The sequence below is a fragment of the Narcine bancroftii genome, chromosome 2, assembly GCF_036971445.1.
Source record: "Narcine bancroftii isolate sNarBan1 chromosome 2, sNarBan1.hap1, whole genome shotgun sequence".
NCBI lineage: Eukaryota > Metazoa > Chordata > Chondrichthyes > Torpediniformes > Narcinidae > Narcine > Narcine bancroftii.
The window spans coordinates 150,175,825-150,202,804 of NC_091470.1; the positions used below are offsets into that span (position 1 = coordinate 150,175,825).

The following is a 26,980-nucleotide window of genomic DNA, read 5'->3' on the forward strand; positions in this document are numbered from 1 at the left end:
TTGATTGATGTGTGACCGGTTTGAACAGGTTGGAACGGAGTTCACTACAATTCTCTACAACTTCATGTGTAACAGTAGCTGTGTTGGAGGGATGAATCGAAGACCCATCCTTATCATCATTACCTTAGAAACAAGAGAGTGAGTTGGTTTCTATTCGTTAATCTGCTGTTACCCATTACTATTCAGATATAAATACGGACTGGATAATGATCATTATAATGGTGGAGGGGGAGCAGCTTTTCTTGAACCTGGTGGTCCGAGTCTTGTGGCACCGATACCTCTTTGCTGACGGCAGCAGCGGGAACAGACCATGCGCTGGGTGGTGCAGATCCTTGATGATCGCTGCTGCCAGATTTCAAGGTTATTCCAGGTTCTTCTGCTTGACTCAGTCCATCAAAGGTCATTCCTATCCTGGCTATTAAACTTATCTACAAATCCCTTAATGATGTGTTTATTATTGTCTCCAGATAGTGCCCCTCCCAAGTCTACCAGTTCTTCTGTTCAGATCCTATCCTTGATTCACCTTCCCCCATCCTTATCAAGCCAAGGCAAGTCTCAAGTTTATTATCATCCGATTGCACAAGTACAACCCGATGAAACAACGTTCTCCAGTCCTCGGTGCAAAACATGCAGACACACACCCAGACGAACAATACATATGCAGGACAAGTATTCATCTCTACAAATAAATGTGGCTTCGTGAATTCTTGAGCACTTCCTTTGGTCATTCTCAATGGCCAAGGGAAGAACCCAAGGTGCTAGCTCTGATAGGGCTGTATCTCTTTCCCAAGAGGAGCAGCTGAAAGATGCTGTATGAAGAGTGATAGGAAACCTCAATGATTCAGACGATTCCAGTAGATCATGCTAATGTTGGGTGGGGGGGTGGTGGAAGGAGACTCTGTCACTCTCATGGTCCTATGGATTGACCTCTGATCCATTTCTTTCACTTTCCCCCATTGTCACTCCCCTCTTCAACAAGGCTTTTAATCCCCACTCCTGATCCCTCCACAGAAATACAGTACCATTGCTCCTTTGTGGATTACATTGGGAAATGTTTCTATAGTAAAGACTTTAGATGTTGATGATAATGCTGACATTCATGCAGATCACATTCACTTAAAGGGACCTCCATTATCTCCTTCAGTGGTCAGGTTCTTGGACGTCGGTCATTTGAGGGTCGAATTTGTGCCTGCCCAGGAAGAGATCGGAAGGCAGATGAGGATCATTACCGTGAGCAGCAAGCCATCAACGAGAGTGCCGCAAAAAATGGAAATGGTAACAAACGCAGTAAGTCTGCTCGTCTAAGCACAGATGAGCTGCTTGGGAATGAGTTGGGTAGATAGGAATAGGTGGGCGATTGTTGTGCAGACTGGGGATCATGATCAATTAAATTACATTGGCTGTTTGATCAGATTGATCCCCGCTGACAGAAACTTTGTTTTGTGGCAGGAACTTTTTTTTGAGAATTTTTGTTGTCAAGTTTACATCTTGTTTTACATTTAATTTGTTTATTGTATCAGTGACATTTATCTACACCACAGACCTTCAGTAACAAACCCACATACCGCCAATGGTTTACAGATCAAAAGTTGAGAAATCCTGGATGAGAGGTCAAAATAAGTGACATCAATCTTTCTAGACAGCCCCTCAGAGTTGAGGTTGACTGCAGAGGTAGGGAGAGCTTCCACAGCTTTGAGGTTGTCATTATACAAGATGTAGAATGGACATCTGAGATGGCTCTTATTTAAAGTAGTATCAATTTCATTGCACCTCACAGCACAGTAACAGGCCCTCTTGGCTCACGATCCCATGCTACCCAATTACACCCAGAGACCTACAACTCCCGGTATGTTTTGAATGGTGGGAAACTGGAGCACCTGGAGGAAACCCATGCTCTCTCTTTGGTATCTTGGTTCTCTAGCCAGAACAGGTGTTTCTTTTTCTCTTTTTTTTGGTTTGGAGCCAAAGCTTCTGTGTACTGGGGGATGCATGAGGTCAGCAACTCAGCAGAGGTGGGAATTTATGGCAATGTGATGTTCTTGGACTGAAGCAGATATTACTTGATCTTTACAATATTTTAATCACTTAAATAAAATTCAAATATAAACCAAGTAAATCCCGAGTGTTGGACAATTTGGCTCGGTGCAAATGTACAAGATTTTAAAAGGGTTGCAATTATAAAAATTGACAGAATGCCCTTCTTTGCTGTGTTTCAGCCTTCAAACAGACACCACAAGCTGCACAGGGACCCAATGCAGGCATTAAAAGAAGGAGACATGGGGATGAGGAGTTCTTTTACGTACCGGTGAATATTGAACCATTCCTTTAGCCATCTAATTACTGAATCAGATGTCGCTTCCGCTTATGCATACTCTTGATTTTCTTTGCTTCCCTTATGATCACATCAATGTTATTTCTAATGGCTGCCGTGCTGAAAGGCAGGATTTCCTAAGAAGGATTTAAATTTGTGGGATGAAATATGGCTCCAGCTGCATCATGAAGGTGCTCATTTCTTGATGCATAAGCAAGAAAAAAGATAGTTGCCACTCAGTCTTGTACTGTTCTTACCATTCACAAAAGTGTCCTATTTGATGCTAATTATTTGATGCCAATATCCCATCCCATTGCACCTCACCAGCTCTGCCAAGATATTGTGATTCTTTTACAATTCATATTTTCCATCAATTAACGATAGTTTCATCTGGACAAAACTGTGGCATAAAATATCCCAATATACTTGTGCTGGGACCCATTGTGTGAACACATGCTGCTTTACAAACACCACAAACCAATTCTGCCATGCAACACGTCTGAAAGGGAATTCCCAATTCAGATAGCAAACAAAGCCATGAGGGCAGCGATTTACAGTTGGCTGAACTTGCATTGCTGTAGCATGAGTGCATCCAGTCATTGACTGGCTCGTGTTTGTCCAAGCTGAACCATCCATCAGATGGTGGATGAGTGTCTTAAAGGATTCTCCACTACTTTAGAGCTGGATCCATTTGTGCTTCCTGATGTTGCCTGCAAACTTACAAATAAGATTACCAATGAACCAACCATACCATTCTGTGCACTTTTCATCTTTATAATGTTAAAATTTATTTGTCACAAAATACCTAATACAGTAGTTCTGCAAACAGGCAGGAATTGCATACAGTCTTGGGATTACAATGAAAAGAAAGATCAATGATCAAAGTGTTCATCTGGTTACACTGCAGTAGATTGGCCATCAGGGACTTATTACCTCCTTGCCCTCTGATTAGATGCAGACAGATCACATTAAGGTACTGTGGCTGACAGTGAATGCAAGCTCCGAAGTGCTTACAGAAGTGTACGACAGTAAGGAGGACCTACAAAAGTTAGATATGTCTTAATTGCCAGATACTGTTTGCAGTATGGACCACGTTGAGAATTTGCTGGGGCTGGTGGTGCAGTTTTTAATTATTTAAATTTAGACACAGTAACGGGCTCTTTCAGTCCACGAACCAATTTACACCCCATTAACCTTATCCGTCGGAACAGTGGGAGGAAACCGGAGCCCCCAGGGAAAACCCACTCAGAGAACGTATAAGCTCCTTACAGACGAGGTGGGATTCAAACCCCAGTCCCGATCGCTGGTGCTGTAAAGGCGTGGTTGAGATGTACATTTGAAGATGAGTTCAATGGTTTTGACCATGCATATGAGATCTTCGAATTCTTGATGATCTAAATAAATCCTCAGAGCCTGACTTCCGGTATTTTCTGCCAAGGATAGCTTATTCAATTGTCTTCAGAGAATTTGTTCCCAAGATACAGATCACTCTTTCTTTCATTCCAAGGATTCCAAGGCTTCCAGTTCAGATTTGGAAAAAATGAAAATATGTTTTCTCCAATGATGTATTGTACAAAGTATTTTCTCAAGTCAGAACGCATTTGATAATGATTCCATCCAGCTAAAATTTGTCTCCCCATCACAAATTTTGCAATCATAATTAGAAAGCAAAATAAAGTTGTATGCCAACTATCAGAGGCGATGTGTTGATTTAATTCCACATCATGATCCTCTATCTTTTTTCAGGGGCTTATGTCTTGAACAAAGGAACATTTTCCATTTCCCACTGACAACATCATGCACTTTTCAGCTCAGGAATAGAATGGATTCATTCTTTACCCCCAGAACACACCTTGTTTCCATTCTCAGAAGAGCATGCCTTTTGCAACAGTTTGACATTTCTGGTCCCCAGACCTGCTGTCCTCAAGGCTTTACATATTGAGATTAAGTGCCAATTAGTACACCAGTATCAAGATGTTTCGTGTAATGAGGCCAAGGTTATTACTAGAGAATAACAGATGTATCATAGTCATGGAAAAGGATTCAGCAAGTCACCTGTGTGTCACCTTGGGGGAAAGACATGCATGTGGTGTCCCTTGTAGATTTTCTGTTCTGTGACTCAGTGGCATTATAAATATGACAATTTAGTCCCAGGATAAAATTCATTTTTTATGTGTTTTTTTTCAATCAGTAAATGATTCAAAGTATCATTTTGAAGGCTGCTAACCACTTTCTGACTTTCCTTCCGTAGTAGGAATTATGTCCAATTTTATTTAATTCCCTCGTGGTAACTGAATTCTGCTGATAAAATGACTATCTGCTTGATGCAGTTAGGACGGCTGTTATATTACTTTCTGGCTATCAAGGGAAAGCATCAGCCAAGGATCCTGTCTTCCAATCCAATGGTTTCCTATTGAAAACTATGCTTGGATGAGGACAGGGATTAACTTCTGAATGCTGTGTGGCTAATCTGAAGAAAGCAAGCAAAAAGCGATATCAACGTCTTGGAATCACAGTGGTAAAATGTGTGAACGGTCTCGATCTTTCCTCACAGGTACGGGGTCGAGAGAATTTTGAAATCCTCATGAAGATCAAGGAGAGCCTGGAGCTGATGGAATTGGTACCACAGCAGCTTGTTGACTCCTATCGACAGCAGCAACAACAACTGCTGCAGCGCCAGTTAGTACCCATGCTGTCAAGATTATTTGCTTCTGTTTGTGCCATGGGAGTTATAGAACCATGCAGCACAGAGACAGGCCATTCACCCTGCATTAAGGTCAGGCACCAGTCTATTGACTTTACACCAAGCCTATCTTATTTTTCCCATCAATACTCCAGCTGCTAGCTCTCACTGACACACCAGGAGCAATTTACAATTGACGATTAACCTTCCAACCCATTAATATTTGGAATGTGGGAGGAAACTGGGGCACTTGGAGGAAACCAATGCAGTGTCAGGGGTAATATGCAAACTTTACACAGACAACACCGGTTGTCCTTTCTAAAATGTTCCTCCCTTCCTTATTTTCAGTTCCAAATCTCACTCGTAGCTCCACACCCTGATGTGGTGAAGAAAATCCTTCTGAATGAGACATACTCCTTGCAAACTTTGTTCAACCCACAGAATCCATTTGTGTTGTGAGACACTACCATTTGTCAATCTTTTCTCACACAGAACCAAAAACAAACTAGGTAAAATTACTCACTAGATCACCACCCACACTCATGTCAGTAACTGTAATATGTCCAAACCCAGTCTGAGTGATGAAAAGCAATCAAGGCTGAGAACGAGTATGTTTCGTTGCCATGCACCCAGCCAAAGTGGAATAACATAATGACAAGCATTGGGAATCATCTTCTAAACCTGCCATTCTCAACCTTTTTTCAGCTGTGACCCCCCCTTAGAACTCTGCTCAAAGTTTATGGACCCCCCCCCCCTTTCCTGTGAAGCATTCATTTAGTTGGTTTCATCCATACTTCTCTCCTACCAACTACATGAAAAACATAAATATTTTCTGATTTCAGTCCGTGCTCCCCCCCCCCTTAAATGTGCTGTCTCCCCTACAGGGGTCATACAGTTCCTGTTGAGAATGGCTGTTCTAGACTGATAACTCTATATATTTTTTTCTCTAGTTTGATATTACATGAAAATTGAACCTGGGATCTTCCCCATCTCTATACTCTGAAGAAGCTTACTGAGTGTACATAGAACAAAGGGGTTAGCATATGGTTAGCGCATCGCTGTGACAATGCCAGCAATTGGGTCCAGGGTTCGAATCAGGCACAGTGACGAGTTGATATGTTCTCCCTATGACTGCATGGATTTCCTCTGGGTACTCCAATTTCCTCCCACCATTCAAAAATGTACTGGGGCTTAGGTCAATTGGGCAACACAGGGTCATGGACCAAAAGGGCCTGTTGCCGTGCTGTATGTCTAAATTTAAAAGTCAGAGATTTCCAAGTTTGTATAGGGTATGAAGTTATTTTTTTCCCCCTATTACTGCAAACCATTCTAAATAATTTTTATTTTTGTCTTGAATAGACAGCAGGCTTCATCTTCCTATAGCACATTGTTATCTCCCACAAACAAGGTACCCAATATGATGAACAAACTGCCCTCTGTCAATCAGCTGGTGGGACAGCCTTCCCAGCACAGCCCAAGCACCTCAGCTACCCATGGACACATTGGTAAGTAAGCATGAACAGTGTACTCTCTGCAATATGTGCAACTTCAGGGATCAGCCTTTCTTGGGAACACGTACTTGTCATCTGCCATCTCGTCACTCTTCAAACTGACCTGGCGTAACCCACCAACATTCTTTTGCCCAGATTTAACTCATCAACCCTGCTCATCTGCACTTTATCGATTTTCATTTATAATGTTGTCTGTGTTATCTGTGTTTGTTACATTTTGAGTCATTTAATGTGACAACAAAGTCACATAGCCAAGGTTTAAAGAGAATGAGAGAAAGAAACTCAGACTAAATATTTAGGAGTGTGGGAAGTTAAGTCAAGTTTATTCTCATCTGATTGTACAATCTGATGAAACAGTGTTCTCCAGTCCTCGGCGCAGTAACACAGCCAGACCCAACACACATACAAACAATACATATGGAGGACAAGTATTTCATCCATACAAATAAATAAATAAATGATGTTTCATGAATATGAGAGTCTCAGATGGCTAGTCTGAGCAGTTCCTTTGGTTGTTCAGCATTCGCACTGCCCATGTGAAGAAGTTGTTCCTCAGCCTGGTGGTGCTGGCTCTGACACTCCTATATTTTTTTCCTGATAGGAGCAGCTGAAAGATGTTGTGTACAGGTTGGAAGAGGTCCTCAACAGTTTTGCGCCCTCTCTTCAGACAATGATCCCAGTAGATCACGTCAATGGGGTGAGAGGGACTCCAGTGATCCTCTCTGCCACTCTTATGGTCCTGTGGATTACAGCTGTGATTTCCATACTGTTAAGGTGTTGCTTTGTCTTAATTGTGGATGAGATTATTTTGGTCCTATTCCGTATTTTACTCCATTCCCATACACCCTTATTCCCTTTTACCTCAGTTTATGGGTGCATTGGCATCTGGATAAAAAGGTCCCTCTAAGTCTGATAATTGCACTGAATTGGCTGTCAAGTCTGCACCCTTCCATTCAAAGCAGTATTTTTAAATTCTTCAACCTGCTCACCAACTTTATATCATCTCATCCAGCACATTCCATTGGCTCAAGTCTCCATATTCAGTCCTTTGTGTCAAATTAAAGCATATTTGGTATGTGATTGGTTTCGCAATTTATCACTGGATTTGCCACCACATCACACATCATCCACCGTGTTCCTCTAAGCTGAGCGCGCATACGAAGGAACTAGTTGAGCACACATTGGGGCATGAGTGCGTGCAGACACGTGTACAATTATCCTGTCGAGAATATTTTACCCCTCTTCTGCAGCAAGCTCTTTTCTTGCTCTATTCTTGTCCCTTGTGTCAGTTGAAATTGGAAAGGATTCCACATCTTCAATAGGTGTTAACATTCCCCTTCAAAAAAAGTAATCAAATCACTCCTTTAAAATACTTACCCTTTACCCCTCTTGCCTTAGAAACCATACCCTATCTAATGGTATTCATTGGTCTCCATTCCTGTGTATGTCATGGCTGTTTATTTTGGTAACCATGTTTGAATCCCTCCCACACACAGTCCCCAAAGTTATTTTCTGTGTCCTCTATGGTCGGACTATATAACCTTCATCCAGACTATCAAATTAAATGATCCTATGAGTACCACCTTCTTCACACCTTATACTAATGAGCCTCCACCTCCCAAACCTCATGACCACATTCTGGTCTTGGCCTCAGTTCTGCTCAGGTGAAAGGTGGGATGCAGCACTGCTACTGTTGGGGTACATACCACATTTATTCCACTGACCAATTTGGAGGAGATGGGGGAGAAAAAGACTGCTTTTGAAATGACTCATCCATCCAATCAGAGCCATAACCCAACAATACACTGTTTTGCGCACTCCTCTGAAAACCCAGACGATCTATCATTAACATCTTACCTATGGCAGCCAGCTTTACCCCTACATCTTGTACCATGAAGAAGTTCTTGCCTTTATCCATCCCATCATCTCTCTTGACAGTAAAATCCACCCTTGTAGGGTAGTTTCATCTGGTGAAGGACTGGAAACCCTTATCCTCCAGCACAAACTCTGCACCCTTGTCACAATCTCATCCCCATCCTCAGTCACTGTCTCAAATAGAGCCAGCATTCTTTTCAGCTCCAATCTGAATTTCTAACCCTGTTACAGGGGTTTGGAGAGGTTGGAATATTTGAGGCTTAAATGGAACAACAAAACAAAAATCAAAGGATGTAGCTTTATATTAAACTGTACAAGAAAATTATTTCATGAGTCCTTTCAAAAATTGGCCTTTTCACTCTATACATTTAGGACCTAGCATTGTGAGATCACCAATCTTCATCTTACACATGATGATTTTATAAGATGTTGTTCCTTGGTTACAGAATGCCCCCAAAACTTTATTTTGTAAGTGTATGTTGGTATGGACCCAAAATTGTACTTCACCTTTAGAAGTAAGCATGCCATCAACCAAGAAAGGGGCTACAAAGTTAGAATAGTGGTTAGCACAACACTGTTATAGCTCCAGTGATTAGGGTTCGAATCTGGCACTGTCTGTAAGTTTGTATATTCTCCCTGTGTCTGCGTGAGTTTTCTCGGGGTGCTCCAGTTTCCTCCCACCCTTCAAAAATGTACCAGGGTATAGACAATTGGGTGTTATTGGGAGGCACGGCTTATGGGCCAAAAGGACCTATGACCATCCTGCATGTCTAAATTTAAATTTAAAACCATTGAGATAGGGTAGCAATCAGATGACCAGAGTTAGCAGAGTGAACAGTTGGATCAGAACAGACTGGAGCAGGGGTTATGGTCAAATGTTTTGGCCTGGAGGAAGGTGGATGGTGCTGGGATCAAGCAGATGGAGCTAACATTCATAGATTGGGGAGCATCAAAGGATTGGGATGATTTAGGGACAAAAGTGCAGGGTTGAGGTATTCAGTTGCATAGTGGTTGGAGCCCAAGGTTAGAACTTAACACTGTGCAATGGACACAGTTGCTTTGGGGGTGTCAATCCTTGGACAGCATGGATCCATTTGAAGCGCTGCACAAGTGCTGATACTGAAAGAATGTTGTCAGACATACAAGTATATCTTACAAATTTAAATATAAATTTAAAATTAGTAAACTTTAAAACTAGTAAAATTAAGAGTGATTCAGATGACAAAATAGTTATTCTCATGTTTCAAGATTCAAGATTACTTTATTGTCATGTTATAAAAACAGTGCAATATTACATGTAATTTGCTTTCATCTGCGTAAGCCAGATAGATTCGACATCAGCAGAAATTCCCTGAAGTGCTTCTTACAGTCAGAGAAAGAAGTGTTTTATGATTGCATAATGACAACATTTTCAATTGCATAACATGGAAATGAGCAGTGTCTCTTAGACAAATTACCAAACATCAATTTCCCATACAAGTGTTCAGAAGGAACAGTAGATTGATTTGAAGGCCCTTTCACATATGCGACATGAACAACTTTGACCAATGCGATCAGCTACCAAAGACAATAGAAATGATGATTTTGGACATTGTCTTCAAACCTTTGCTTTCTCTTTTAGCCCCAACTATAATGAATAACCACCATCACCACCACCAACACCATTTACCAGCCAATGGCAACGTGAATGGAGGAAATTCCTCCCAATCAGCCGGCATGGGGATTGCTTCGCACTGCACCCCTCCCCCACCCTATAATGCAGACCCTGCTCTAGTCAGGTAAGCTATCACTTCTGTTACAGCACCATCCATCATGATAAACCAATTTTATGTGTTTATTTCTTTGTTGAGTGGCTCTCATTTAATAATAATGTAGTCTTTGGTCACCTGGGCTTTCTCAGCGATGTAATTATAGATTTTTCATTTTGGCTTGGAAAAGCAGATGTAGCTTTCTGTCACTCAGCCTTTTGACCCAATGAGTAACTCGACTAGCAAGACCTTTGGAGCCATATTTGATCCACTGTCAGCCAATTCCAGCCAGCACAGCAGCGGTGGTAGTGTAGACAGGCCAGCCGCCTTTCCCTGTTTAGCAAAGAGAGAGGGTTACTAGATACCTCCCTCCTGCTTGTTAATCATTAACTCTTGCTGGAAATGGAGCACGATGCAGGTGGTGAATGAGGACACATTCAGTTTTGGCTGTGATGTCCGTAAAAGTAAAGCCCGCCAACATTCACTGTTGAAGATCAAAGGTGGATGAAATCACATTAGAAGAGGCCCGAGAAGGTGACTGGCAGCTGTGGAAATGTGACTCAAAAAGGAAGGTTGGATCAGTACGAATAACTAATGCAGCTATTGGTTGGGTTGGTGCCCAACCCACTTAGTTGTAATCATTCATCTATTATTTTCAATAAACCCTTGTTATTCTCTGGTCAATCAACTTGTATTGTTTCTGGTCAGCCCACTCAACTCAATAAACCTGCAGTTTCCTAGTCAGCCTTTCTCTGAGGTCAGGTTTCAATTTTATGACTGTTGTATTTATTGAATTTTTTTAACAGTTTTTTAACAGGTCTGGGCTGCCCTAACTGTCTGGAATATTTCACCTCACAAGGGCTACAGACTATGTACCACTTGCAGAACCTTTCCATGGAGGTACTCTTTACAAATACTTGTGTGTTATAAATGGAGAGATTGATAGCTGTGGCCCTTCCTTGAAAGTAATACATTTTACAATGTAAAGGGTACCGTGTGTTGGTAGGATATAGTTTTTTTTTCCCCCCAGAAGGCTCCAGGCCCGAGTCTTTAATCCAATCCACGCCTGCTTGATGAAGTATGTGTCGAGAATTCCAAACACAAGCGACTCAAAAGTGATGCAATCTGTGCTGACTGTCAAATGCAGACAGTCCAGCAGAGAAATATTGCATAGTGATCAGGAAATGGGAAACCCCATTCCTGAAGTTAATTATCCGACCACCCCAACCTCTAATTGGCAGCTATCAGCTAATCCAAAATGGGTGGTAACCACATCCTTGGTTTTCACAGATGAGGGGCACAGTACATTTGCCACCAAAATACAAGGGAGCTGTGGTCCCTTAATTTCATTAAATTTTGTTTTTTGTTCTCTCTACTTTTCTGCTCCATTTCTAATAGTATTCTCTGGAGCTGAATGGCTATTTGGTAATTTGGGAGATAATCCAAGTGCCTACTGTATTAATGACCCCAAGTCAATTTTTTTTAAATTTCTGCGAGAATCTGTGTCCTATTGGGGAAGCCTGTCTGTCTCTAGTGATATTGCATGTCGGGATTCAGGTACTGGGATGTCTCTGGGTGACATCCAACCTCTGATTGGTTGCTTCATGTGTAGATCTAGACAGTGAATGTTGGCAGATTACCCAACCACAATGATATCACTCAATCGGATCCCATCCTCACCCACATTTTCCAGCAGGAGTCTCTGTTTCAGCTTGCTCTGGCACTATTGCATAAAGGTTCGTCATCACCCAGTCAAGTCAATAAACCATGGGCAGTAAGTGCCAGCCCTGCTACGAGCTGACGATAAATCAAAATGTCCTGATACACTCCACTACTAGTCTTATAACATGTCCTTCTCTTCCTCATTAGGATCTTGGAGCATTAAAGATTCCAGACCAGTACAGGCTTCTGATTTGGAGGGGGCTTCAGGAGTTCAAACAGGGGCATGACTATAGCTCACAACAGCTAATCAGATCTGGCAACAACACGGCCACAATCAGTGGAGAGCTTCAGCGCCAGCGGGTGATGGAGGCAGTCCACTTCCGAGTGCGTCACACTATCACCATTCCAAATCGGGCTGATGACTGGGGAGACTTTGGCTTCGACCTACCTGACTGCAAAACACGAAAACCACCAATCAAAGAGGAATTTACTGAAAATGAGCTGAATTAAACACAGGGAAGGGAAAAGAGAGATTTAAAAAAAGGAAGCCACACAGCATCTCATGTTGCTAAAGGCACTGACTGTTATAAAATAAGCTAAGGGAGTCTGAAGCATCTGCTCCAAGTGACCATTCCTGCTGTTGTGCTATAAACATTGTCACTAGTTGCTCCACATCCAGGCAGGTTGAATACTTGCAGAACAGAGGGGTTTGCTTATCCATCAGATGTGGAGTCACCTCACCGTTATTCTTATTGGAGTTAACCTGAATGCTAAATGAGTTTTTTTTCTTCCTTTCACATTGTCTTCTGTCTCTGCATCACCATTTCCACTCAGACAACATTCCCTCACCCACCTCCACGCACTGCATTCCATCAATCCATGAATACGGATCTGCGGTACTGTGTGTTCAAACAGAGCACAGCATCTGTCACATTCCTCCTTCTGCTCTGTCCATCTGTTGCTGTGCACAACTCACTTTGCTGGACTGCCAAAAATATTTCTGAACACTCAACAGGCCTGTCAGCACCAACTCAAGAGAACAGTCATCTGGCTCTCTTCCCTGCTTTCTGTGTAGTTATTATCTTTGTTGAATTCCACTGTTGACAATTTGTTGTCTTGATATTACAGGAGATTTTTGATGATGTGAACAATATGTGTATTGAAATATAATGGCACTTACTTGAACAATAAGGCTTTCAGCTGCAGTGCAATTCTCCCCGTCCTCAAGGAGCGCTAATCTTAGTACACGTGGTCATGTTCCTAGAAATACACTTAAGGTTGACAGACAAAGTGAGGAAGGATCAAGCACTTTTCTGTCATCAGAGAGAGGATTTTGATAGCTCACTAGATTATGACAGCACTCTGCAACTTTTAACAGGTATTTTTGAAAATGAAAATACCATAAACATTCAGCAGGTCCTTGAGAATGTATTAAGAGAGAGATGGAAACTGGAATACATAGGATCCTTTAAAATGTTCCAAAGATTTCAATATTTCTCATGAGTATTTGTGGTTTCCTTTTGCCAAAAAGTACACCCATTATTTCTAATTGGTTTGCATTTCTACATAATTTAATCTGCAAAAAATAAACGTATTATCATTAAGTGTTAATCTCAATACAATCCAGCTCCTTATTGTGGCTCTCTGGTCTCCCAGCTCCTACATGCAGTCTTTGCAAGAATTAAACAGTATCACTTCTCCTCTTACCCACATAATCTTAAAATGAGTCATTAGAGGGACTTATGTGAACGTGTTTGGGGCAGAATTTACTAAGTTATTTTTCTTGACCCAATCCAGCAGTTAGTTGAAAAGAAAGCTTGGCACAGTTTAAAATTGCCTGTCAAAAAGAATTTCTACTGTTAGGTATTCCACTGAATTATGAGCTAACCATTAAACACATTCCTTCCATCCTCCAATCTCTCCTTTATCTGTTGCCACATCCCACCAAAACTCAATGTGCACATATGTTGCTGAAATTTTCACCTGTGCCTTTCATACCTTCACATCTGACTCCTCCAGGCCTCCTCAATAGCCTGCCTATTTCACCCCATCAAATTTTCACCCTAATCCATATTAGAGCCTGATCATTCAGCGCCCCTCTTCTCTGTACTCTGGAAATGACAAGTTGCTTTCTGCCTCAGCACAATTTCAAAATGCTTGCCATTCAAGAATTGTAAGTCTAGACTTGGGAAGCTCTTCTAAGACCAATGCATCTCAAGCCAAAATTGCCCCTCAAACTCTTCCCTGCCTTATTCTGAAGCACTAATCTTTCTCCTCGACACTGAAATATCTTGTGATGCTGCATTATACATAATACTTGTCCTTTAACAATGGAGAGGCAAGGAATCTTTTTAATGTGTAATCAATAAGAACTACTTAGTTTAAAATAATTTATTGATGCAACAAGAAATTTAACCCAATAGAAAAAGAGCAAAACCACCAGCATTTTAACTCAACTTCACCTTTGATATATTACATTGTTCACTAGAATATTAGGTATCGCATTCATAAATAAGTGCCACATTTACTTTCTGATGCTCCAAAGCAGCCCTTCAATCCCCAAGTCAACTTGTAACTGTATGCTTAGCTGTCTAACTTATATTAAAAAAAATCCTCATCTTGAATAATCTGCAAACATCCCATCTGGGAACCCAGAAAAAGGCAGCTCTAGCACCAGTTAAGAACTCTGGTGTAAACTGGCAGACAGATGATGGGGAGGATTATTCGTGTAACAGTCAAGAGGAAATGTGTCTGCAGGCAAGTGCACACTAACTTGTCATGATAAAGTTGTTGTGGCCATTGGAAGGTCTTTTGCCTGAGGACTGTCATTCTAAAGCAGACTGACAAGAAAGCAGAAAAACCTGATTTTAGAAATCTGAAATGAAAGCAGAAATACTGGAACTACTCAGCAGGTCAGGAAGCATCTATGGTGAGAAATAGAGTTAATATTTCAGGTCCATGAACTTTCATCAGATCACCATGGCTTGAAACAGTAATTCTTCTTTCTCCATAGATACATCCAGATGACCAGCATTTTGTGTTGTAATACAGATTCAGTGCATTGTTGACCAATTACTGATCCCCTTACTCTTTCCTTCCCAGGTTAATCCATTTCAGGTATTTTAATGTATGTTAATTTTTTTTAAATTGCAATTCTTTAGTTACAAACTTGAGCAAAATCTTACCAAGACTTTCACTGTAAGTGTGTTATTCCATCAGTTTTTAATACACACACCTTTTGGATGTATTTTGTGATGTTCACACCTTGCAGGGCAAGGCAATTTTACCCCCATGATCTAATGGAAGAAAAATTCAAGCCATTTGTAGCAGGTGCAGTCGAGGTTGTAGCATTAGTGCTGCAGTGTTGCATTTAGAGCCAGTGGCTATTGCTTCTGTCCCATTCTTGAAAAGACTGAGCTCCTGGAAGCATTTTTCAATGTCACTCAAATGAAAACCTGGGCAAATGCAGGCTGGTGGAACTATGAGCAGAAGGTGCCGAGAGTGTTCAATGGGTTACACTGTGGAAAGACTAGTCATTTTTATTGTTTCATCTATTGTTGGACCAAGATACTGTGTATTTTCAGAACAATCCATTTTTAAAATGGGAAGAAAAGCATTGTGGAGTGAGGTGGAGAGAATAACCTGATTAAAAGGTTCTGGTCTTCATTTCGTAGCTGATTGAAATGGATCAGTGCTCCATCTCATTGACGTGGGTGAAAATTAAGGTGTGTGGTGGCGGGGGGGTGGGGGGAATGGCTCTTTTTTTTTGTGTTAAAAATTAGTCATTTTCTATTCATAAATTTTTCTGGATTCATCAATAGCTAGACCATTAAGCTGGTCTAGCAAGTTGCAAACATGCTGATGTGAAGCGCAGAGTGCAGTAGCTTTTAAAAAAAATTCAGGTGCCGTCCAGCTTCAGAGTAAAAATAGGGCCATCTCCAGCAGTAAGGTACCCAATTAATGACCGATTGTGGCCAATGGTGTTGCATTACCATCTTCCTTTGCCATCCACAGTTCCCTCCTAGTTTCACTGTTGATAGAAAAAGAGTGTTCATGGTTTTTTTTTGTAAATACTTTTTTAAGATCTGGCTACTATGAGGTTAATCATAGTGTCTAGAAAATTAATCTTTAATTCTCTGATGTTCCAGATTAATTCTAGAGGTTTAAGCAACTCTATTGCCCCGGCAGGCACAGTGACTGGAACTGTCAGAAGATTTAAAATGGGAAGGGATGCATTTCAATGCATCATTCAACAATAAACAAGCTTGGGATAGACATTTGCAAGCTCTTTGTAAAATGTGTATGAATTCTTACCTTTAACTTTTAATAATGCAGACTACTTTCTTTAAGACTGCAACGCAGCATAAGATGATTAACATCCCATTTCCTTGTCCTAAATACCCTGCAAATTAGTTATGGTGGGCAGCACCAGCATTGACTGCTATGTTAGAACCATATAACAATACTGCACAGAAACAGGCCCTTTGGGCCTTATAGTCCGTGCCAAACTATTATTTTCCCTAGTCCCACTGACCTGCCCCTTGACCATAACCTTCCATACCCCTCCAATTCATGTACCTGTCCAAATTGAAATTGACTCAGCCTTCACCACTTCAGCTGGTAGCTTGTTCCACACTCCACCACTCTCTGTGTGGTTTCCCCTAATGTTCCATCTAAACCAGGGGTGGTCAACCTTTTAATTTAGACATACAGCATGGTAACAAGCCATCTCAGCTCATGTGCGTACTAGGGGTGTAGGTTCATTGGGCAGGACAGACCTGTGGGCCAAAATGGCCTGTTACCATGCTTAATGTCTAAATTAAAAAGTTGGCCACCCCTACTCTAAACCTTTCCCCTTTCACCCTTAACCTATGGCCTCTGGTTTGTATCTCACCTACCCTCAGTGGAAGAAGCCTACCTCCATTTACTGTCAATACTCCTAATTTTAAATATTAAATCATATCTATCAATTATCCCCTCATTCTTCTGTGCACCAGGGGATAAAGTCCTAACCTGTTTAACCTTTACCTGTAACTCAATTCCTGAAGTCCCAGCAACATTCTAGTAAATCTTCAATGATCCCTTTCTATTTTAGATTTCTTTCCAAAGCTCCACACAATACTCCAAATTTGGTTTCACCAAATGTCTTGTCCAACGTTATCATAACATCCCAACTCCTGTACTCAATACTTTGATTTATGAAAGGCCAATATGTCAAAAGATCTCTTTGCAACCTTATATCATGGTGAGTCTAAGCATCCTTGATACTCAAATGGTTAACGTCTCAGTTAAATGTCCACATTATTATTTCAATATACTTGATGAAGCACTCCATCTTAAAATGGTGCCCAATATACTACAAAGAGCAGAGTATTCACTGTTAATACAAGCAAAATTGAAGGAGCCCATCTCTGCTTCACAAAGCAACTGACAAGGTTCTCATGTCAAAAGAAATCCTTACAAAAGGAATTTTAATTGCCATTTATAATAGTGGAATTGCATTGTGGCACTCTGTAAATGAATGTCTCAGTTCCACTCCCGAGCCATCTGAGACACTAAGCATTGCAGGGAGGAACATCAGCAAGCATCTGCTAAACCCCACCACAAGGAAACTCTGCACCCATGAGATGGGTTAGGAATTTTTAAAAATGGTGAGAACGTCTTTTTTTTTTTTTACTTGTGACCCATTTTTACCCATACCACTAGTTCAAGAGATTCTTATGAGATCAATGAGTCTTTCAACTGCAAACAGTATCCCCAATAAGGCATTGCTGCTCTTGGTGATTTCCAAACACATGCAGTCTGCAGCAGCGGGTCACTGATAGGCAATTCTCACTGAATTATCATCACCAATGGCAAATGGCCCCCCTCAACTGATTATAATTCATCTTGAGGATTGCATGGTTCATGTTAAAACCCCAGACAGAATTAGACCACATGGTACCGTTAGAATGCTCTGCCATTTGACATCCAGAAGCTCTAATCTTGATCTCAGCCCCATTTCTTCATCAATTCAGACTCTACAGTCAAGCATCTATCTTAGCAATTAAGATATTTATTGATTCTTTTTGCTGAGAATTCCAAAGATTCATGAACCTTTGTGACAAAATTCTTTGTTTGAATTTGGTCACCCCTTCTTCCAAAACTGCATCTCTGCATTTGAGATTCTCCATCGAGGAGGCTTTCATTCAGCATTTGCCTTGTTGGTTTGATTCTTTCATTCCAAATTCCAAGATCAAGGTTTCTTTTTTATGCCAGCAATTATCCTCTATCCACCAAAGACAGGAAAAGACACAACATCTATTCCCCCAACCATCCCGCTGATCAGAACCTGGTGACTCACTGTGTTTCTCATCATTAAACTCAATTACTAAACAACTGACACCATTGTTATTATGAAGCCAGCCTCTCCATTGTGCATTGTCTGAGCTCACACAGAAATAGAAAAGTTATGATACCACACTTTACCCAGCAGAGAATGGGGGAGGAGCAGGATGGGAAGTGAGGGTGGGTGGGGGGAGGAGGTGGAAATGGAATGATAATATTCCCTTTTATTTCTGGATTTAAAAAAAAAACCACACACAAAAGTCCCACAGCAATCAGTACCCAGAACTTATTTTTTTAATATTGTGATCTCACAATTCTAGGAGCTCTTTCTCAGTCATAATCTGGTGGAAATGCTGTACAATTACATTGTGGGCACTTGTGTGAACCCACACCTCTGAATAGTAGCAATTTAAAGCACTTTATTGCTTTAAATGTCAAAGAATTTTTAAAAATAGTTTCAATGTCAACTAATGCTTTTTTTTAAAAAGCCAGTATTAATTGTTACATTATACTCCAAACCAGTTGTAATTGTGTAGTTTTTTTTAATTATTTGTAATGTATCCCTTGAAATTAAGTCTCAAGATGTTTTGTATCACAATAAACCAAACAGACCCTATACTTTGCAACATTGTCGATTGTTATTCCAGAATTTCTAATCACTTGACAATTTCAAAGTAAGCAAATTCATATTTTCATTTCAGGGATATTTAAAAAAGAAATCAGGGAGTTGCACATTCATCCATAAAACCAATTCATTGCTTATATTGGTATCAACTAGACACAAGTTTTCCAGTTCTCTAAAGTGGGTGATTTCAAAAGTTCCAAGATCTCCAGATTAGGGCAGTGGATTTTTACTATGAAGTGCTGTAGGGGGGTTTAAAATGTCTTTCACATTTAAAAGCAATTGTGGGACACCAACAAGAATACTACATTAAAAGTTCTGGGGGTACTCAGTGGGTCAAACCCTTCTGCAGGGATGAGAAACAGAGTTGGTGTTTAAATGAGAAGCTGGAACTGAGAGGGAACATGCTTCAAGTCGTAGTTGGAGGGAACAGTTTTCACCAATCAAAGCCACATCGAAAAACAAGCAGGGAAAAAAAAGGAATAAAAACAAATTGAAATATTCCTCTGCACAAGTCGAGAGAGAAAAAGAAAGTTGGTTATCTAAAATAGTTAAATTTTAGTATTCAATCCCAAGGGCTGCGACTTGATCAGATAGAAGACGTGCTGATCCTCCAACTTCTGTTACTCTGCCCTGAAATAATGCAGGAAGCTAAAGACAGTTGATCATGTAGGAGTGGGATGGAAAATTGAATTGACAGGTGTTGGGAAGCTCAGGGACATAATGGAGGTATTCTGCAAAGCAATCACTTAATCCAAGTATGGATTCTTGAATGTACCACATAATGAACACTGAATGCAGTACACCAAACTGGAAGAAGTATGACCAATGCACTATTTCAGAGAGGACCGTTTTGGTCCCTGAATCTTCGGAAGGATAAAGTGGTACATCTCCCAGGGTTGCGTAGTCAAGTCTTAAGAAGAAGAGCTTTGGTAGAAGTAGAAGCATGGACCAGGGAGTTACAGAGGGGACAACCCCTCTTCTTTCCTCTGCCCAATGACTTACACAAATGGCAATCTAAAATGATCAGTGAAATTAATACTTAATGCATTGACAAAACAGTAAAACTATGCATTTCACACAAATGTGGTTGTCACAAAACAGGTGACAATGCAGTGCACATAATGACATCCATCAAAATGTTTACATTTTTTAAATAAAAATGGACTATTCTATTACAAGGGGGGGCAACATTCAAATTGTCTATCACCCCACTCTACATTGTTGCTTCACGATCAAAATGGATCTCCCAAGTATATAAGCAATTCTAAACTGTCCAATTATTGCAAATATAAAAGCACATATTTCTAAATAAATAACTTCTTTGAAACTACCGCACACTTTAGACCTAGCTCAATTCAATAAAATTAAATGAATATAACAAAGAATCAAACCAAAGTATTTCAGAGAGGACAGCAAAAAAAAAAATCCATGTGCAATCTGAATCACATTGGTTTCACATACAGGTGCCAACAAAACATGGATTGGATGAATATAGTCTTCCAGTATCTCAACTCAGAGTAGTCCAAAAGAAAAATCAACATTTAACCTGAGCCTTCAAGACTCCTGAAAAATATTAGGAAAGACTCTTGCATCACATTGAACTGAACATTTCACCCTCGTCATTTGAGAGTTCAACATCTTTTGTAGGCTACAGCCAACTGCTGATCACACATGAAATGGACAAGTGGAATATAATTAGAGGAGTAGGAAGAGAGGGAGAGACAAGTTTTTAAACCAATTCCTATGCCAGATGCGTACAAATATTCTTGTATGCAGGAGCCCGTGTTTCTTCCTTGGAATCTGCTCACAATATTAGGCTCTTTAAAGGAAATCATAGAACTGGATCACACAGTGGATTAATTTACTCTTCCCACCCACCCTCGAGCCCGGCCCTGTGCCAGACTAGTATATTTGCTACCACTCTAACCCTACTTAGAACAGAATTCTTCCTTTGTAAGTATCTGTCTTCTGTCCATGAGAATACATGTGGAATGCAGAACAGCTCTCTGCTCACTTGACTGCCTCTCCGGACCCTGACAAGCTGCTGTCGCAGTTTGCTGTAAAACATGGTCCTCACTTCCTGCCACATGTCTCTATCAGGGCACTTCAGTTTTAATAACAGTGCCATCAAGTGGTTCATTCCGCAGATCCACAGCTGAACCATTCCTCCAAGACTGCTCTGCAGCTGCAGCGACCTGAATCGTCCACAGGAAGTTCTCCTTTGTGATAAAAGGCTGCTCTTTCCCTGAGTGAGGAAGATCAGAAAATTACTCAAAACTAACAAAGCACTTCCTCTAAAGTAAGAAACAGCTCACGATTATTAAACTCAGTGTTCACACCACAGTTGTTATTGTTCCTTCCTATTCTCTCTGAGGCAACAGAATCCTGCTGGACATGATTCCAGAGCTTTCCTGGAACCCCAAAGCTTGTTCATCTACCAACCGCGAAATCAGTTGCTGGCATGGAATTAGAAGGCTGTTGATCTGAGTCCAACTTTAACAACTTGAGCACACAGTAATAGTAAAACACGAGAGTCTGCAGACACTATGGTTGAAGTAAAAACACAATGCTGGAGAAATTCAGCAGGTTAAACAGTGTAAAGATACATAACCAACACTTCGGGCTTGAGCCCTTCATCACGGTATGGACATAATGTAGACAGGAGTCTAAAATGAGTTACTGAGTAAGTGCTGCACAGAAAGATGCTTTTGGGATGTTAAGGTGAGGATCAGTCTGGCCATTCAAATGGAAATAAAGGTCATTATAACATCAATTCAATGTAAAGCAAGAGAATGATCCCCGATTCCAAGACACTATTTATCCCCACTTATCTCCAGTAAAACAGACACCAGAGAGTCTGAGCAGGGAGACAGGCCCTTTGATCCATCAAATCTGCACAAATCATCAACCATCCAATCACATGGAACACAAAAGTCTGCAGACACTGTGATTGTAGTAAAAATACAGAAATGCTGGAGGAGCTCAGCAGGTCTCACAGTGTTCATAGGATGGAAAGCTATATTACTGGCAATTCGGATCTGAACCTTACTACCATGAAGAAGGGCTCAGGCCTGAAACATCAGTAATATATCTTTAACTCCTATGGACGCTGTGAGACCTGCTGAGGACCTCCAGCATTTCTGTTTCAACCACCCAATTACATTAAGCCTGCTTCACAAACATGGCACTGTTGGGTCTGCACAAATTATTTGCCACAATGCTACATTAACACATTGCTTACACTTCAAAACTACCTCATCTGTTGTGCAGCTCTTTGGGATGTCAAGAGGAGGTAAAGGGCATTCTGGAAAGAAAGTTTTATTTCTTCTCTCTTTCCCAGTGGGACAGGCAGTGAATAGGTGCAATCCCAAGGATGAAAGCAGCATTTGTTCTTAAAGTGAGACTTTAAATAATGAGCATCGAATGTATGACTGATGTTGTGGGATTAATTATATCATACAAAGACAATTATCCAACTGAGGGCAACTGGTTTAGGTTTCCCCGATCTGAAGCTTTTCCACTCTGCACCAATCTGGGATTCTGATAATGCAAGACATGATCAGCTTGACATTTTGGAAATGTGTGAGGAGGGGACTAAACTCAGGTGTAAGGTTCTTTCACTTAAAAAAACATCATTCCCCTACGTCTCAGCTTGCAGGACCAACAGTTCCAGATCAGCACAACACACACTGGTTGCAGGCAATTCCGTAAATGGTTATATGGTTATATGGGGCATGTGTCTACACCAAACAGGATGCCCAAGTCACACTAAAACTCTGCTGCCATCCCTTGATAGATATCCCTCCATCCTCTTCATATTCATGTGCCAATCTAAAAACCTCTGATACACTACTATTGTTGCAGCTTGCACCACTAGCCTGGCAGCCCGTTCTAAGCACCCACCACTCTCTCTGTAAAACATCTGTCCTGCACATCTCCCTTCAACTTCCTCCCCATCCCCTTAAATGCATATCTTCTAGAGTGTAATGCTTTTACATTGGGGGGAAAAAGATTCTGCCTGTCCACCCCCTCAATTTTACATGTTGATATCATGAGGGCAGAGGTAAAATTAGGAACAGATTTAGGACTGAAGGCCAGGAGGGAAGAGCAAGAATTTAAAAATTAATACATATTTACTTAACATTTATCATTTTCTAAAGAAATCTTGAGAGCTTTATCCTTTATTGCAGTCATTGTTCTTTCAGCAATAAAATGGAGCATTTTAGTCATTTTAATTGGAAGGCTGCTTGGTGGCATGAGAATTCTTGTTCATTTTTGAAAATAACTGCAAATCTATTGACAGAAGATATGGGCTCAAAGATGGCATCCTTAATTAAAAAAACATTTACTCTGAATATCCACCTCAAATTACATGAACAAGCTCTGCTGTGGGCTTGATCCTTCAATTTTCTTACTTGAAAAATGACCAAACTGAAAATTAATAGTTTCTGATAATCTGCAACCCTACCCAGGACCAACACCTTCGACAATTTGGGATTCAACCATATGCCAAAGAATATTTTAAAAATCAAAAATGGCAATCTTGATACAAAGAATCCGCAACATTTCTTCCCTTTCACTAACCTTTTAGGGTCTTGAGGAAGTGTTTCAGCAACTCTCTGTAAGCATCTCGATATCGATCACCATGCAAGTGGGAGCAGACCGGCCTGGGTGTGCCTTGTTCTGTTATTCCCAATGCATTTTGATTATCCATCTTTAGCGTTCCTTCTGACCCATGAACCTTGAAGGATTCAGGAACAAAAATGTGAAAGTGTACAATATTTAAATTTATTTCATTCAACTTACACCTTCCACAACAAAGGAAGAAGAAATTGGTTTTTGAATAGTATACATAGAAGCAAAATGGTAAATAGAGCAGGCATTTTAAACACCTAGAAACTTGAAGGGGACAAATGGCAACTTTTCCAACAACTCTCTAATACCAGTATCTGAATGGCAATATCAGCCAAGCACAGAATTGATGTGTGCCCTTCTCACAAGGCATCTGGCATTCAGGAAAATGCTCCCCAGGAGGAGCCTGAGGCTTCAGAAGTCAGAATGTGGAAATGATAAAGCTGATAAGAGAGAGGATGGGGTGGATAGAGAGCAAGAACAAATAATTCAGATAAAAGTGTAAATCATTTTTGTACTCGAGTGACTTGCCTCCAATCTCTGGTCACTGCTCCGTGTACAGTGCTGGCTGACGTCAAGCGTGACTATTGCCCCACTGGCAAATTTCATACTAACAGAGACAGCATCCGCATCCTTTAGGGCTGCAATTTCTGTCAGGAGTGGAGAACAGGTAAGAGAGCACACTTTATGAACTGCAATGAAGTCAACTTTCTCCTTTCCTAACAGAAGGGCACTAATCTCTGATTAATTTCCTGATAAGAATTCAGAATCCTTTGACGATTTCTGTTTAATCGATCCTAGGTGTAGATTATTGCAGCAGATAACAGCACATATGGAAATACATAGTTTAAGGAAATTCAGTACATGTTGCAACTTTATGGAATAAGGCATTTGAAGGATCGTGCACTAAACCCATTATCCGAGTTTAGTGCCAAAAAAAAGTGCAGGCTACAGCAATATTTCCTTTGTCTCTCCTGTGAGGGCTCCAAAAATTAAACATGTGTGGTCAGAATCAGAAGCTGCAGAACCCATTTCCCATTTGAGTTTTTAAATGATAAAACAATAGTCCTATTTGTACCCTGGCCTCATGATGTATTCAGTTGGTCTTTAAAGAATGTAAATTCAACAGTTCAGTCACTATGAAGTTTTCCTTCCCAAATTGAAGGAGACAGGGAATGCTCAAGGGTGGACAATTGAGGGTTGAGCATAATATTCTTCAACAATAAAAACAAAGAGCTGGAAAAACAAGCATCCTTGAACTGAAACATCAATAGTTTCTCTTTGCCCAGATGTTTCCTCGGCATTTTCCATTTTTGTTTCAGAATTCCAGGATCTGCAGTTTTTTTTTAAATTCACATCACTTTTCAAGCTCCCATCCAGATCCCTTCTGTATTCAATATTATATCAGAGGATTATTGGATACATTTAAAGGTGACATTTTGAGAGTACAGAGTTTATATGTTCCTGTCAGGATCAAAGGCAAGGTTAAAAGGCACAGGGAACCTTGCTCTTCAAGGGATATTGTGGACCTGTTTCGGAAGGAGAGGTGTATAACAGGTATAGGCAACATAGACCTGAGGTGTATTAAAAACGCAAAAAACAAGAAAGAAACAAGGAAGGTTAAAAGAAAACATGAGGTTGCTTTGGCAGGCAAGGTGAAGGGAAATGCTAAGGGTTTTACACGTATATTAAGAGCAAAAGAGGGACAAAATTGGCCCCCTTGAAGATCACTGTGGTCAGCTTTGTATGGTGCCAAAAGAGATGGGGAGATCTTAAATGGTTACTTTTCCATCAGAAAAGGGCAGAGAGTTGTGAGAAGTAAGGAAAATAAATAGTGAAGTCATGAAACCTACACAGATTAAAGAGGAAGAAGTGCTTGCTGTCTTAAAGCAAACAAGATTGGATAAATCCCCAGGCCCCGACAAGATATTCCCTCAGATCTTGAGGGAGGCTAGTGTACAAATTGCAGGGGCTCTGGCAGAAATATTTAAAATGCCCTTAGCCACAGGTGTAATGTAGAGTGTTGGAGGGTAAGCTCACTTTGTTCCATTGTTTAAAAAAAATCAACAGTAACCATGGAAATGATAGGCTGGTGAGCCTGACGTCAGTCGTAGGTAAGTTACTGGAAGATGTTCCAAGAGATCAAATATACTAATTAGGGATAGTCAACATGACTTTGTGCGTGCTATGTCATGTTTAACCAATCTTATAGAGTTTATCGAAGAGGTTCCAGGAAAGTTGATGAAGGAAAGGCTGTGGATGTTGTTTACATATACTTTAGTAAGGCCTTTGACAAGGTCCTGCATGGGAGGTTTGTCAGGAAGGTTCAGACACTAGGTATTCATGGTGAAGTAGTAAATTGGATTTGTCAATGGCTGGATGGGAAATGCTAGAGTAGTGGTGGGTGATTGCTTCTCAGATTGGAGGCCTGTTACTTGTAGTGTGCCTCAGGGGTCAGTGCTGGGGCCATTGTTTGTCATCTATATCAATGATCTGGATGACAATGTGGTAAATTGGATCAGCAAGTTTGCAGATGACACTAAGATTGGAGGTGTTGTATACAGCGAAGAAGGTTTGCAAAGCTTGCAGATGGATCTGGTCCAACTAGAAAAATTGGCTGAAAAATGGCAGATGGAATTTAATGCAGACAGGTGAGAGCTGTTGCATTTTGGAAGGACAAACAAAGAAAGGAACAATAAATGATTGGGCACTGAGGAGTTGGTGGAACAGAGGAATTTGGGAATACAGATACATAATTCCCTGAAAGTGGTGTCACACGTGGATAGAGTTGTAAATAAAGCTTTTGCCATTCATAAATTGAAGTATTGAGTACAGGAGTTGGGAAGTAATGGTAAAGTTGTATAAGACATTGGCAAGGCCAAATTTGGAGAATTGTGTGCAGTTTTGGACACCTAACTACAGGAAAGATATCAATAAAATTTAAAAAAAAAGTGCAGAGAAGATTTACTAGGATGTTGCCTGGACTTTAGGAACTGAGTTACAGGGAAAGGGTAAACAGGTTGGGACCTTATACTCTGGAGCATAGAAAAATGAGGGGAAATTTGATAGTTATTTAAAATTATGAGGGGGGTAGACAGAGTAAATATAAGTCGGCTTTTTCCACTGGTGAGATACAAACCAAGGGACATGGGTTAAGAGTGAAAGGTTCAGAGCAGTGGTTCTCCACCTTTTTCTTTCCACTCACATACCACTTTAAGTAATCCCTATGTCATCAGTGCTGTGATTAGTAAGGGATTGCTTAAGGTGGGATGTGAATGGGAAGGGAAGGTTGAGAATCATTCCTCTAGACCCAATTGTTATTGAAATATTTTGCTTGAGAAAAATTGTCATTGGCCCATTTCCTTTGGAGATATGAAACTGTGCACATAACAAGTCAATTAGGTACGATTAAAACAGTGGTTTTCAAACTTTTTCTTTCCACCCATGTATCAACTTAAGCAATCCTTTACTAATCACAGAGTACCTATGGTATAGGAATTACTAGTGGTATGTGAATGGAAAGAAAAAGGTTGAGAACCACTGGTTTAGAGGGAACATGAGGGGGATCTTCTTCACACAGAAAGTGGTGGGAGTGTGGAACGAGCT

The 26,980-nt window shown here is 40.6% G+C and overlaps 2 protein-coding genes across 9 annotated transcripts in view; one reads left to right on the forward strand and one right to left on the reverse strand.

Annotated features, from left to right (window-relative positions):
* The window catches only part of tp73 (tumor protein p73), a 124,616-nt gene extending 109,095 nt beyond the window's left edge, over nucleotides 1-15,521 (forward strand). For 3 of the 4 annotated variants that reach the window (XM_069918543.1, XM_069918540.1, XM_069918544.1), the window contains 8 exons: nucleotides 29-138; nucleotides 1,145-1,287; nucleotides 2,217-2,305; nucleotides 4,866-4,990; nucleotides 6,354-6,499; nucleotides 10,002-10,158; nucleotides 10,935-11,028; nucleotides 11,998-15,521. In XM_069918543.1, coding sequence (XP_069774644.1) covers nucleotides 29-138; nucleotides 1,145-1,287; nucleotides 2,217-2,305; nucleotides 4,866-4,990; nucleotides 6,354-6,499; nucleotides 10,002-10,158; nucleotides 10,935-11,028; nucleotides 11,998-12,300 — 1,167 coding nt within the window. In that variant the 3' untranslated portion in view covers nucleotides 12,301-15,521. The remainder of the gene's footprint in view (nucleotides 1-28; nucleotides 139-1,144; nucleotides 1,288-2,216; nucleotides 2,306-4,865; nucleotides 4,991-6,353; nucleotides 6,500-10,001; nucleotides 10,159-10,934; nucleotides 11,029-11,997) is intronic. The other variant, XM_069918542.1, reaches the window with a different exon arrangement.
* The window catches only part of LOC138754365 (streptomycin biosynthesis protein StrI-like), a 35,216-nt gene continuing 17,865 nt past the window's right edge, over nucleotides 9,630-26,980 (reverse strand). Inside the window, exons 7-10 of one of the 5 annotated variants that reach the window (XR_011351703.1) lie at nucleotides 23,906-24,024; nucleotides 23,327-23,483; nucleotides 12,971-15,820; nucleotides 9,630-10,461 (exon numbers count right to left, since the gene is read on the reverse strand). Coding sequence is in view for 3 of the 5 variants with exons in the window: in XM_069918545.1 (XP_069774646.1) it covers nucleotides 20,839-20,987; nucleotides 23,327-23,483; nucleotides 23,906-24,024 (425 nt within the window). In the remaining 2 variants the exon portion in view is untranslated. Of the gene's footprint in view, nucleotides 15,821-18,387; nucleotides 20,988-23,326; nucleotides 23,484-23,905; nucleotides 24,025-26,980 lie in introns of those variants that run through there. The other 4 variants (XR_011351702.1, XM_069918546.1, XM_069918547.1 and 1 more) reach the window with 4 other exon arrangements.